This window comes from Manihot esculenta, chromosome 7 (genome assembly GCF_001659605.2).
Source record: "Manihot esculenta cultivar AM560-2 chromosome 7, M.esculenta_v8, whole genome shotgun sequence".
In the NCBI taxonomy this organism is placed as follows: Eukaryota; Viridiplantae; Streptophyta; class Magnoliopsida; order Malpighiales; family Euphorbiaceae; genus Manihot; species Manihot esculenta.
This window is the reverse complement of record NC_035167.2, coordinates 3,041,519-3,056,121: the sequence shown is the minus strand read 5'-3', so window position 1 is coordinate 3,056,121 and position 14,603 is coordinate 3,041,519. Positions and strand designations below refer to the sequence as shown.

The window sequence follows — 14,603 nt, the reverse complement described above, 5'->3', positions numbered from 1 at the left end:
CTAGGAAGACATCTAAGACTCTCTCTAACAACTGGCATTGAGGCTGGTTCTCTGACCCGACTGCTAAACTCTCAAACAAGAGCTAGAACCCTCTGACAACCCCTCCTACGCACCCTACGAGTCTGAAAGGCCGATAATGAACCTCTAGGCATCCCTACTGTGTCCTCTCAACAGACAAACTCTGATCCATCCAGAACTCTAAACTCTCCTACCTTGTCTCTGTAGACACAGGTAGTACTACGAGTAGAAAAATCAATCCATCCCTATAATGACGTCCAGACAGTCAAGTCTAGGACCTCAAGGTCGGGTGGAAGGCATCTACTCTCAATTGACACTGAACTGTACCGGCAGACTGACTCTGCCACAGATGGATCACACTCGGGTCCACTGACCCCGAGAGAACACTCTAACCTAGAAGCTATCAACTCAACCAATATTCAGGAATGTTGTGAACCAAAGAGCCGATTTCTTGAGGTATCTTTTTAGGTTATCTTTGCAGTCTACATTATACAAACTAAATCCTGATGTATAACCAATATTCCACTCGAAGTTGTCTAAATATGACAATGCAAAATAACCTTTGATATTAACATTGTATTCCCTATAAAAATCAATAATCATTTGAAAATAAATTAAAAATAGTTCTCGCAAATCTCTAATAATTAGTATGGGTCATAGAGTTTGGACTCACTTGAGAGATCCTAATGCATTCCACAAATACTTTCGATAGTAGTCTATCTTGAAGTGCTTCTCAATCGGTTGAGTTTCATTATTGAAGTTGTCAACCCCTAAATTAGTGTATAAAAAACTTCAGAATTAGATCAAAAATATAATCTCAATTTACTTTTCTATGAACAAAACATTTTTATTTTTTAAAAAAAACTTACCATTCTCAGTAATGTAAATTACTAGATCATTATATGTATCTTGGGAATAGATCAAAAAGTGCTGAATACCTTTTGGAAAAATATAAAACCAAGGCGAGTAAGCCTGCAAATTTTTAATTTGTATGTCAATGATATTATTCACATAGTTTGTTAGATTTTTATCAAATTATTTTCTTGTATACTAATCTTTGGACCAATAAGATTACCATTATTATCGTAAGCTGTAGCAAAGAAAAAATATACTATATTATCAGTTAAACTTTATTAAGAAAGAAAAACATATATATACACAATCTATTCCACCTTTGATGAATTATTTTATATGTAAACTTACAAGTCTCAATAACGCCACTACTAGTTTTATATCTATGATAATTTGGATCAACGGTAATATTTGGTTTTGCATAATATGCAGTGTAGTATTGTAATTCAATAAAATCATATGATTCTCTAAGTAATTGAGATTTGAGATTCTTCATCTGTAAACTCAATCAATCTATCTCCAACTAAATTTCTCATAGTTCTTGGATATCGCCCATAAGTCATAGGATCCATCCATATGGAATTATGAAAAGAATGTTGTGTTTAATTAAAGACTTGTGTATATGTTAAATATTTAATTAATAGCTCAATTTGGAAGAAAGACTCACAATCCAAACATGAAATCTATAGCGGTTTTGGCTGCTTGTATATCAACTGCACTGTTGGAGAGAGGTTCATACCAAAAGGTAAAGAGAGTAATTCCAATCTTGCCCTTTTGAGTCCCTACATAGTTAAGTACACAAAGGTTTTCTTTAAGTGCATATCTTTTTTAGGAGAAAAATAATGTCATATAAATAATATACTATGTAAGGTTCTGTGGCTGAGTTTCCGGCTAGGTATTGGCGATTTACCCAAGATGAGCATCGACCAGGAGCAAAAACTCCATCATCATGGGCAAATCCAACATATGCTGATGGTTCATTAAAAGTCATCCAGTGTTTGACTCGATCATCGAATCTTTCAAAGAGAAGATCTGCATATTGGCGATAATCTTCCATGTATTTCATGTAATAATTCAATAAAATATTTTAATACTTAGGAGAGAATATTTTTGAACAAAATTTATATGAAATTCTAAATTTTTAATATTTTGAAATCACAATAAAATTCTATACTTACACAATATCACGGCTTAAAAAGTCACCATATTTATCTTGTAGTGCTTGAGGAGTATCCCAATGAAAAATAGTAACAAAAAGCTCTACTCCTGAATTTATATATAATATATTTATATATTATTATTATGATTTTAATAAGTTAACTATTTATTAAATTTTTAAAAATAATGTAAATATTATGTGTTTGATTAATTTACTAATATTTAAAACCAAAATTTACATTTTTCTATAAAAAAATTAATATTTTATTTCGAAACTTAATCTTCTGAAAAGTTAAACTGCTCAAATTTTTTTTTTTTCCATATAGACGACATGGCAAGAAACGACTATCACAATTATCTTGGAATTAGGAAGAGAAATGATTTACATATTTCACGCTCAATTACTATGAGATAATTGAAAATTTTTCCTTATATCTTGCAAGAATTATAAAAATATTATTTTAGGCAATGTTCTGTATTATAATCAAATTTAAAAAAATGAAGTTTTTGTAAGGTTATTTTCTGAAATTAACAATGCCATTAATATAATAATATTGTTAATTTATGTAAAGACTTAAAGAAAAAAAATTCAATTTAATTATTTAAAATGATATAATTTAATCTTTTGAAAAAATAATTAATATCTTCAATATTAATTTAAAAAATTAATTAAAACCGTTAAATTTGAATTATCTCTAACTCGTCTCAAAATTTTAGCTCAAGAAAAGGAGTGCTTAAGTCTCTTATAAAGAGCACATTACCCCTATTCTAAGCCGATGTGAGATTCAACATATACTCTCACATTCAGGACTACACTCGAGCGTGACATATTTATGAGAGACCCAACATCAATGGGGAGAATCTGATACCATATTAAATTTGGATCAGGTCTAAAAAGGAGTGGCTAAAACTTTTATAAGGGACACATTACTCATATTCTGAATCGATAGATGAAAAATTAATTAAAACAAAACAAAAAAGGATAATATTTATTTCAAACATAAGATAACAATACAACATATCAAAAACTTTATCACAACATAAGACAGATCATTGGTGGTATACAGTAGCCCAATGATATTATTTAATTACAAGGGACACACAAAAAGTAAAGACATTATCTACATTGCGTAGAATTTGCCAACCTTCCTTGAATCCTTTGATGGAAACTCATAGATATTATTTGCATTAACCGATATATTCAGGAATTTTGTGAACCAAAGAGCCGATTCCTTGGGGTATCTTGTTAGGTTATTTTTGTAGTCTACATAGTACAACCCAAATCTTGATGTATAACCAATATTCCATTCGAAGTTGTCTAAATATGACCATGCAAAATAACCTTTGAGATTAACACTGTAGTTCCTGTAAAAATTAATAATCATTTGAAAATAAATTAAAAATAGTTATCCCAAATCTCTATAATAATTAGTATGGGTCATAGAGTTTAGACTCACTTGAGAGATCCTAGTGCATTCCACATATGCTTTTTATAGTACGAAATCCTGAAATCATCTTGAAGTGCCTCCTCAATTGGTTGAGATTCATTGTTGTAGTTGTCAACCCCTAAATTAGAGTGAACTTGAGAATTAGATCAAAAATATAATCTCGATTTACTTTTCTATGAACGAAATATTTATTAAAAAAAACTTACCATTCTCAGTAACGTAAATGACTGGATCATTATATGTATCTTTGGTATAGTTCAAAAAGTGTCGAATACCTTTTGGAAAAATGTAAAACCATGACGAGTAAGCCTGCAAATTTTTAATTTGTATGTCAAAAATATTATTCACATAAATATTTCTCTCTGCTAGAATTTTATCAATTTATTTTTCTGTATACTAACCCTTGGACCAATAAGATTACCATTATTATCGTAAGCTGCAGCAAAGAAAAAAAAAATCATATTGTCAATTAAACTTTTTTAAGACAGAAAAACTTATCAACCTATATCTATATGTAAAAGATACAAACACACACTCTTTTCCACCTTTGATGTATAATTTTATGCGTGAACTTACGAGTCTCGATAACACCACTATCAGTTTTGTATCTACGAAAATTTGGATCAACTGTAATATTTGGTTTTGCATAATATGCAGTGTAGTATTGTAATCCAACAAAATCATATGATCCCCTAAGTAATTGAGATTCTTCATCTGTAAACCCAATCAATCTATCTCCGGCTAAATCTACCATAGTTCTTGGATATCGTCCATAAGTCATGGGATCCATCCACCTGAAATTATGAACAAAAATACAAAGTTTAATTGAAGATTTATATACATGTTAAACATTTAATTACCAGCTCAATTTGGAAGAAAGACTCACAATCCAAACATGAAATCTAAGGCTGTTTTGGCTGCTTGCACATCAACTTCACTGTCGGAGAGAGGTTCATACCAGAAGGTAAAGAGGGTAATCCCAATCTTGCCCTTTTGAGTTCCCTACATAGTCAAATATACAAAGGTTTTATGTAATTGCATATATTTTTTTAGGAAAAAAAAAAATATATATAATATAAACCTGATAATATTTTCTATATTGGTGAACAGCTGCAGCATGAGAAAGAAGCAAATTATGGGCAACTATGTAAGGTTCTGTAGCTGAGTCTCCAGCTAGGCATTGGCGATTCACCCAAGATGAGCATCGACCAGGGGCAAAAACTCCATCATCATGGGCAAATCCAACATATGCTGATGGTTCATTAAAAGTCATCCAGCGTTTCACTCGATCACCGAATCTTTCAAAGAGAAGATCTGCATATTGGCGATAATCTTCCCTGTATTTCATGTAATAATTCGATAAGATATTTTAATACTTAGGTGAAAATATTTTTGAATAAAATTTATATGAAATTCTGAATTTCTAATATTTTGAAATCACAATAAAATTCTATACGTACACAATATCACGGCTTAAGAAGCCATCATATTTGTCCTGCAATGCTTGAGGAGTATCCCAATGAAAGATAGTAACAAAAGGCTCTAGTCCTGAATTTTATAACAAAATAAATTAAACATTTTGATGTAATTTAGTTAACTTCAATAAGTTTGGAATACTTTTGTAATTTTAATTTAATTTTTAATCTTCTTAAAGAAAATATATAAGGATTACCATTGCTTATAATTTCATTGATAACATCATTGTAGAATTGAATTCCTTCCTCGTTCACTCCTTCACGTCTCCTTCCGGCTAAACATTTAATGTTTCAAAAACAAAGATAGAGAAATTAATAAATATTTTGCATAACAAATTTAATTTATAAATAAAAGCAAAAATTTAATAAAATACTTACATGGTATAACTCTAGACCATGAAATAGACATTCTAAATGCATTAAAACCCATCTTTTTGACGTTTTTTATATCTTCCTGCAACATCAATTTCACAAATCTTATTTAATTTTATTGTTATTAATGAACATGGGTTTGAGGGAGGAAATATAAAATAAAAAGTTTGACTGCTATACTATGTAGCGGTTATAGAAATCAACTGCAACGTCTCCATTGCTGCCGTCTAATATTCTATCTGCAAGATTAGACATAAATAATTAGATATAGTCAATAAAGATGGACAAATACACGTACATACCTGGAGTCTCCTTGGAAAATATGTCCCAAACACTAGGTGATCTACCCCTTGCAGTTGCTTCACCTTCGATCTGAATATCATAAATGATTATATTTGTATATATAATTCTAAATAAAACTATCATTTATTGATACATGTTTATATATTTACCTGGTAAGCAGAAGTAGCCGTTCCAAAAATGAAGTCATCCGGAAAATATTTACGGCTAAAATCGTCAGGAATATCATCATCATCAGTTCCCATTGCTGGCCTAGTGAGAGCCAACAAGGTTATGAACAAGACGAGCATCCCCAATAGCTGAAGAAAGTTGTAGTGTTTAGTAGCCATAGCTATAACCATGATAATTTCAAGTGCTTGTGTGTGGTTTTCGCTTCTTGGTAATGCCCCTTTATATAGAGTCCACGCAGAACTTATATCTTGATATTATAATTTTTTTCATACAAAAGAATATTATTAAAATAAAAGTAAGTTCCCTTCTGTCTTACAATTATTTAGAATTCTATCGTCAACTTTAATTCGTTATTGTCATATTATTACTATATTATGATAAAATTATTATAACATAATATAATAAAAATAATTTACATAAAATTTATATATTTTTTAATTTTTTATGATTTTACTCTCTACTTTAAAAATATTTAATTTAAATTTTTATTAATTATAAGAAATGAGCCTTTTTATAGGAAACTATGCAGTATGTTCTAACTTAATTTAGAAACTTTGGTGAGAGATGACGTTCAATTGCGTGATGTCAGCACCGACACCGCTTTTGTCATTTTTAACACTAAGCTTTTTATTAATGTGCTTACAGGTTGCCAATACAACTAAGTAAAAAAATTAAGAAAATTTTTAACAATCTAAACAATAAAATTAAAAAAAATTAAAAAATATAACATAATTTAACTATTTTCATTTTAAAATATATAATTTAATTTTTATTAAAAATAATATATATATATAATATTATATTATTAATAAATAGCAATTATTTTTTAATACTATTAAAATATATTAATATAATAAATAAAATATAGTTATTAATTTTAAATATAAAAAATAATTTGCAATTTTATTTATTTTTATTTAAAAATATATAATTTAATTTATATTAAATTAATATTTTATAATATAATTTTATATTTATATTTTTACAGCATTTAAAAATTATTGTTATTTATTAATGATATAATACTTATGTATTATTTTAACACCAAAATGAAAAATCTATAAACAAGATATTTTTTTTTCTAAAAATTAAAAAAAAAGTTTTATTTAAGATTAATAAAATAAATATATTTTTTTAAAAAAAAGTTATCGACATAAAAAACTATTTTTTTTTATATTTTTAATTCTACTTATACTTCTTATTTTTCTCAAAAGAATATATTTTAAAACTATCCGTAAAATTCTATTAATATATAATTTGAGCTACTTGCTATATTAGAGGGTTTAGGCCTCAACAATATTTTTATTCTAAAAATTTTAATTATTTTTGTTGTAATTAATATAATTTTTAAAATTTTGTTAGAATAATTCTTCATCAACAATTTGAAATTCTTGCTTTACCTTGGGATATATATATATATTAAATTATTTTTATATAAAAAAAATCATTTTTAATTTAGCAATGATAATTTTTATAAAATATTAAGGGGGATTGAATATGAATTAGGTTTAATAAATTAAAAAGTAATAAAACATAAAATTACACATATAACTATGTAGAAAATAAAATAAAAAATTAAAGATTAGTATCAAAACTTCAAGTTGCTAATAAAATAAATAAAATTTGTTAACATTTCCTTTTAATTCATATGAAAAAGCAAAATTTATTAAGATTTATATCATGAATTAATTGTTTAACCAAATCATGCAAATGTTAGTTTCTTATTTGGTTTAATCTTTTCCATGAGTTAAAAAATTTATTAAGTATTAATTTTTTTTGTTAGCTTATATGCTAGATATAGTTATTACTTTTATGCTTTAATTGTAATAAAAAGTTATTACAATACTAAATTTCATGAATAATAGATTTATAAATTACATTTTATAAAATTATAGATAGATTATAGAATATACTTTTTTTATTTTAAATGTAATATATTATAATTCTTAATAAATTAAATAGAGTTAAAATTTTATTAGTTTTAATTTTTTTAAATCAATTTTTAGAATTTTTTTATTTTTATTTTTATAAAAAAAACCAATGTTAATCACATATTGAAATCATTATTTTAATTTTTGTTGTATAAGGTGACAAAAACCAATTTTTTTAACTTTTTAATCAATTTTTATACAAATCCATTTAAAAGGAAAAAATTGTTTTTTTAGTTTATGTTGAAAAAAAAGAATTAATGTTACATCACATATCAAAATCATTATTTTCTTAGACAAGAGGGTAAGATTAAAAAATATATATATAAAAATATATTCTTAAAATGAAAAAAAATAAAAATAAATTTTTAAATTTTTAAATTTTATTTAATTATTATAATTAAATTGTAAATTTAAAAATAAACTTTTATTTAAATACTTGAAAGAATAAAGACTAGTAAATAAAATGCAGCGTAACAAACAAGTATGGGTTAATGAAACGATGCGTTCAAGAAAATGCATAAAGATGAGCTCCAATGTCTCTTCCTTAAGGCAATGCTGAACTGCAAAATACCGAATTGGTGCCGAATCGAAAAACACCTAACCGAAAAACACTGAGATGGTATCGATTGAAAAGTCACGCCTTCCACATGCAGCAGATTACGAAATGGAATTTAAGCGGGAAAAGAGTAGTTAGTTATGAAAATAGTTAGTATTTCTTCAGTACTAGCAACGTGATCCCAACTATGAACTAAAAGGGCCACCTCACTCTGCATAATTCTGATTCTCCACGAGTAGTGTTGGCGAGCGTACCACTTACCGGAGAAAACAACCTGACTTGAGCAGATCGATGCTGATTGCACTGCTAGCTAAGGATTAGGTTAGCTTTGTTACGGGAAAACACAAGAAACCTGAGGAAGACTCTCAAGATTTTAAGTAATGGCAGAAAGTGGACATCATGATGATTTCTTCGATTCTTAACTCTATTTCCAAAGAAATCATAGAGGCATTCCTATATATCACGATTTCTCATGAACTGTGGGAAGAGTTGGCTCAATGCTTTAAAGGCAACAATGGGTCTCAGATCTACCAGATCGTGAGAGAAATCAACTCATTCCAATAAGGTAATATGAATTGAATGGTTTACTTAAGTTTGGTATGAGTTAGCCTGTGTCAGACCATTTCCTGTATGTACATGTGGTACTGCAATAGAGATGAGTGAAATATGTGAAAGTGACAAATTGATCTAGTTTCTCATGGGACTAAATTCATCATATGATCACGTTAAAAACCATATCCTCCTCGATGATCCGTTTCCCCCAGTAAGTCGTGCATATGCCATGGAATTGAGGGTTGAAAAATAAAGAGAGGTTAACACCTTCACACCAAATGTGGCAGATGGTTTCATAGCTATGATGGCTAAGACACAGGGCAATAATAGGGAGAACACGAATTATAAAACATCATTCAAGAGAAGGGAAACTGGAAAGAAAGACGAAAGATTCTATGACTACTACAAAAATACAGGACATACCAAGGACTCTTGTTTCAAGCTAATCGAATATCCTGAATGGTTTAAACAAAAGAAAGTGAAGCAGTTCGCAAATGCTGTAGAAGATAACTACGATACCACACTTGAGATTGAGTCAAACAAAGCCCGAAACAAAGAACTAACTACCACCATCACCCACATGATTCAGCAAAAACTGAGCAAGATGATAAAAGGCAAAGGGTTCCAGGAGGCCAACTGTGCTGAATTTATTGGATTTACAGGTAAAGGCACTCAAAATTGTTTTGCTTTTGTTTGTGCTATTAATACTGGTAATTGAATCATAGATAGTGATGCTAAATCTCATATGTGTTTTTTCTTCACACTGTTACAAAACACCAAGCCTGTAACAGAATCCATAATTGTGTCACCATCTGACGGATCGACTAAAGAGGTTAATAGGATTGGCGAGATCAGATTGTAAACTAACCTGATATTGCAAAATGTACTTCACACACTAGGTTTCAACATAACCTCTTATCTATTCAACAACTTTTAAAAGATTATAATGTTTTTGTTATTTTTTATCCAAATCATTGTGAGTTATAAGACCTTTGGACTAAAGAGCTTGTTGTTGTGGAACACCTCCGCGAAGGATTATATAAGATCAGTAGCAGTTCATTCTCTATAATAAGACATGTATAAGAAAAGGCTAATGTCTGTGATGATGTAACTGGTTTCAAAATGAATAAAAAATATACTTCTCTATGACACATTGGATTTGGCCATGCTTCCATATCAAGGCTTGCTCATATACAGGGTTTTAACTGTGATGTATCAATGTCACCATGTCACATATGCCTTCTTGCCAAACAGTCAAGACTGCCATTTCAAAAAGGCTCAAGCTCTAGCCCCATTATTTTTCACCTTTTACACATAGACATCTGGAAACCTTATCACCGACCTACTTTTATTGGTACCTCATATTTCTTAACTATAGTGGACGACCACAATAGATCAATATGGACATACCTTATGCAAAATAAATTTCAAGTCCATTCACTCCTCTCACATTTCTCAAAATGATTCAAATATAATACCAAGCTATTGTGAAACACATAAAGACAGATAATGGGGCAAAATTCTTGAGCTCTGAGATAACGAAATTTTTTCAACAGTATGGCATTATTCATAAAAAATGACAACCAATATACCCCAATAGAATGGGGTTGTAGAAAGAAAGCATAAAGCCATTTTTCAAATAGCTAGAGTTTTGATGTTCCATTCCGGCTTGCTAAAGAATTTCTGGGATGATGCAGTCTTACATGCCACTTATCTGATAAATTGAACCCCAAGTTCAGTAATCAACTAGAAGACTCCCTATGAACTTCTCAACAACAGAGTGCCATATTATAGAATATTGCGATCCTTTGGATGTTTGTGATATGCAACTGATGTAAGACCTCACAAAATCAAGTTTCAACCCAAAACAACTAAATGCATTTTTATAGGGTTTGCCATAGGCCATAAGGCATACAAACTGTATGATCTTAGTTGCAAGTCTATATATATATATATCCAGAGACGTCCTCTTTTGTGAATCCATCTTTTCCTACCAAACACATAACCAGACATAATTTAATCACTCTCACCCTCTATCAGTTTAAGAAGAATCCGAAATAAAATTACCACAGACTCATGATAGCAACCTTATGCCCCATCTGACCTCGCCTTCAGACCTATAACACCATCCAACCTCACCTTCAGACCTACAATATTATTTAACCTTACCTTTAGACCTACAATACCATCTGACCTTACCTTCAGACCTACAACACCATCCGACCTCACCTTCAAACCTATAATAGAATGTCACTACAAACACACAGATTCAAAGGAGTTCAAGGACTCATCGAAAATCAAGTTGGTTAAAGGAATTTGTGGAAATAGCTCAAGATGCAACTTGTGTCCCACACAATTGCTCTGACAGTCTCAGTCCACCTTCAGGTACATCATTAATCCAAATTTCTTCAAATCACCTTTGTTTTACACCTGAACATAAAGAGTTTGTAGCATTACTATCTTTGACACATGAACCATATTCTTACGATCAAGCAAAGATAGATGGAAATTGGGTTAGAGCCATGGGTATTGAATTGGAAGCTCTCAAGAAAAATTCTACTTGAAAACTTGTCCCATTCCCTGTACACAAAAAGCCTATCACTTTTACGTGGGTGTACAAAATCAAAAGAAAAGCTAATGGCTCAATTGACAGTTATAAAGCCAAATTAGTGGCCAAGGAATTCAACCAACTTGAAGGAATTGAATACACTGGGAGCTTCTCTCTCGTAGCAAAAATGGTCACCATTCGCCTATTTCTGGCTATAGCAGTATCAATAACGCCTACCTCCATGGCTCCATTGATGAAGAACTATATATGCTTTCCCTACAATGTTACTCTAAGGCACAATCAAATTAAGTGTGTAAACTAAGAAAATCACTATATGGACTCAACTAGGCTGGTTGCCAGTGGAACAAAGAATTCATCCTTAAACTCAAACAATATGGCTTTACTCAATGTCCAGATGATCACAGTTTCTTCACAAAATCTTTATCTTTTATCTTCCAAACCTTAATTGTCTATGTTGATAATGTATGTCAATTCACAATCAAGGACCTAGGACATATGAAATTTTTTCTCGGCTTGAAAATTGCTTGCTCTGCATTTGGAATGTACATTAATTAGAGGAAATATATCACAAACATTATGCTTGACATTATTTCTCAAATGTCAAAACCGCACAAGTACATCTGCCTCGAGGACTCATGCTCACAAATTGTTTAAGAGCTCTCCTCCCTAACCCAACGCGTTATAGATGACTTTTATACCTCAATCTTTCAAGACCAAATATTAATTTTACCGTGAAATAATTAAGCCAATTTATGCAGGAATCTTGTCAAACACACTGGGATATTGCAACACATGTGCTACGCTATCTCAAAGGCACCACTCAGTGAGGCCTGTTTTATCCATCTCAGACATCACTTAACCTTCACGCATACTATGATGCTAACTAGGCGTCCTATACTGATACTCGCCGATCCATTTTTTAGTTTTTGTATAATCAAAGGGCAAGCTCTCATTTCATGGAAAACAAAAAAACAAAGCACTACTCCTCTGTTGAAGCCAAATATAGAAGTATGGCCTCCATTGTCTTTGAGTTACAATGGCTCAGCTATCTCCTACGCACTTTTTCTCTCCACCTTCGCACACCAATACCACTATACTGTGATAATAAGGCAACCCTACACATAGTAGTAAACCTGATCTTTTATGAATGGAGACTGCCATCTTATTTGTGATCAAACCAGCAAAGGCTTCATTTAAACACTTCATTTACCTTCTCGCCATTAGCTGGCAAATATTTTCACTAAGTGCCTCAAATCTCCTTTGTTCTCTACCTTCATCTCCAAGTTAGAATGGTTTCCATATCCCATTCTCAGCTTAAGGGGGATGAAAGAATAACGACTAGTAAACAAAATATAGCGCAACAGGTATGGATTCATGAAATGGTGCATAGAAGGAAATGCACAGGGACGAGCTCTAGCATCTCTTTCCCAAGGTGATGCCAACTGAAAAATACCGAACTGATGTTGAATTGGAAAACACCAAACTGATGCCGAACTGAAAATTTATGCATTCCATATGCAATAGATTACGAAAGGAAATTTAAGCGGGAAACGAGTAATTAGTTATGAAAGTAGTTAGCATACTGTTGAGAAAAAGCTCTAGATCATTCTAATAGTTTTCACTTTTGTATATATAAGTTAACACAAAGCAAGAAATATATACGAGTTTTTCTTTCTTCTATACTATAAAATATAAACATTATTTATTGTATAATAAAATATAAATTAATTTGTAAGAGAATATTGTCCTATATATTATCTTATTTGTTCAATAATGAAATCGTACATAGTAAATAAAAATTCTTTTGCAAATGAAATCATAATAGAGATTTAAAGTTTTCTTTTTAATTATGTATTAATGAATTTTAATTTCATCAAACTAAAAAATTATTCTAATAAACCAGATGACATTATTTTTTTAAATATGAATTAATGAAATTATGTTAGTATTATACGTTTTTTTATAAATTTAAAATGATTATTAAGGCTGAAAAACAAATTATGTTAAAGTACATGAATTATTTTTTAATGGTATCTCTTACATTCAATTTTAGTGATTTATAATATTAATTAATTTAAATATTATAATTCAATATGTTAAATTTTAAATTATGTGATATGATTAAAAATGGTAGAAAATTTTGATGTTAATATAATTTTTATATATTTTTTTTATTAATTCTACTCTTAACATGACTATAACTTTTTTTTATATAATTGATAAATTTAATTATAAAATGAATTTACCATAAGTTATGTAAACTCTATCATATATATTTATAACAAGGGCAATGTTGTGCTCTTTATATGACTAATAACTTGATATATTGTAAATTAGGAGTATCTATTTGTAAAAATATTAAATTGTTTAAAAATAGAGGTGTAAATAATTGGAATAACTTGATTCGACTCAATAAAAATTTGATTTAGCTCAATTCAACTTTTAAATAAATCAAACTCGAACTTAATTTTTAAACTCATTTAATAAATGAGTTAAATTTAAATTTTGTAGTATTTTTAAAATTCATGAACTCGACTCATTTTCAAATTTATAAACAGACTCGCAAATTGACTCGTTTAATAGATTCGTGAATAAATGTATTAAATAGGTTGAACTCAATGTGATAAAAGAATTGAGCTTAAACTGAAGTCTTCATAAACTTTCATGGTGAAGCTTTATCCTTCTAGTTTTGCTTAGTTTTACTACACTTTTAGGGCTGGCAAAAATTCGACTAATTAAAATTTATGAATTTATTTTTTATAATTTTACAAGCTGATTTGTATACATATTTATTTAATTAAAATTTATTATAGTCATTAATAAATTAAATTATTTGTGAATAACTTAAAATTAGACTCGGATAAAATTTTGGCTTAGCTAACTCATTTACTAAATAAACCAAATCTGAATTTATTAATATTTAGTTTGAATTCGATAGGAGTGAGATCGAGCTTGAAAAAATTTTAACAAATTAAAATTGAATATCTGACTCACTTTTTTTTACATCCATATTTAAGAAAATAATGATTTTGATATGTGATATCATATTAAATATTTTTTAAAAATAAACTGAAAACACAATTTCTAATTTTAAATTGATTTGTATAATAATTGATTGAAAAATTAAAAAAATGTTTTTTGTCACCTTATATAACAAAAATTAGAACAATGATTTTAATATGTTATGTAACATTATTTTTT

At 29.2% G+C, this 14,603-nt stretch overlaps 2 protein-coding genes across 2 annotated transcripts; both read right to left on the bottom strand.

Moving 5' to 3' along the window:
• Positions 1–426: 426 nt before the first annotated feature.
• Positions 427–1,927, bottom strand: LOC110619584 (beta-glucosidase 11-like). Its single transcript, XM_021763098.2, has 6 exons — positions 1,781–1,927; positions 1,222–1,366; positions 1,070–1,108; positions 888–956; positions 692–788; positions 427–601 (listed from the first exon to the last, which is right to left on the bottom strand). The coding sequence occupies exons 1-6, from the start codon at positions 1,925–1,927 to the stop codon at positions 427–429; spliced, it is 672 nt and encodes a 223-aa protein (XP_021618790.2).
• A 1,063-nt stretch (positions 1,928–2,990) lies between these two features.
• Positions 2,991–5,993, bottom strand: LOC110618460 (beta-glucosidase 24). The gene is made up of 13 exons (XM_021761593.2): positions 5,776–5,993; positions 5,626–5,695; positions 5,504–5,562; positions 5,330–5,405; positions 5,149–5,226; positions 4,937–5,024; positions 4,558–4,813; positions 4,363–4,478; positions 4,053–4,270; positions 3,878–3,912; positions 3,683–3,785; positions 3,486–3,594; positions 2,991–3,393 (listed from the first exon to the last, which is right to left on the bottom strand). The coding sequence occupies exons 1-13, from the start codon at positions 5,962–5,964 to the stop codon at positions 3,150–3,152; spliced, it is 1,641 nt and encodes a 546-aa protein (XP_021617285.2). The 5' UTR covers positions 5,965–5,993; the 3' UTR covers positions 2,991–3,149.
• Positions 5,994–14,603: the final 8,610 nt, after the last annotated feature.

Bases quoted from the DNA above. Each gene is read 5' to 3' on its own strand.
- LOC110618460 (XM_021761593.2), bottom strand. From the start codon at position 5,964: ATGGTTATAGCTATGGCTACTAAACACTACAACTTTCTTCAGCTATTG. The intron at 5,563-5,625 runs GTATGTACGTGT...CTAATCTTGCAG, and splicing joins ATTTTCCAAGGAGACTCCAG to ATAGAATATTAGACGGCAGC. The intron at 3,595-3,682 runs GTAAGTTTTTTT...ACTCTAATTTAG, and splicing joins CATTTACGTTACTGAGAATG to GGGTTGACAACTACAACAAT.
- LOC110619584 (XM_021763098.2), bottom strand. From the start codon at position 1,927: ATGGAAGATTATCGCCAATATGCAGATCTTCTCTTTGAAAGATTCGAT. The intron at 1,109-1,221 runs GTAAGTTTACAT...TCTTTGCTACAG, and splicing joins TAGTGGCGTTATTGAGACTT to CTTACGATAATAATGGTAAT. The intron at 602-691 runs GTGAGTCCAAAC...TGATTTTTATAG, and splicing joins AATGCATTAGGATCTCTCAA to GGAATACAATGTTAATATCA.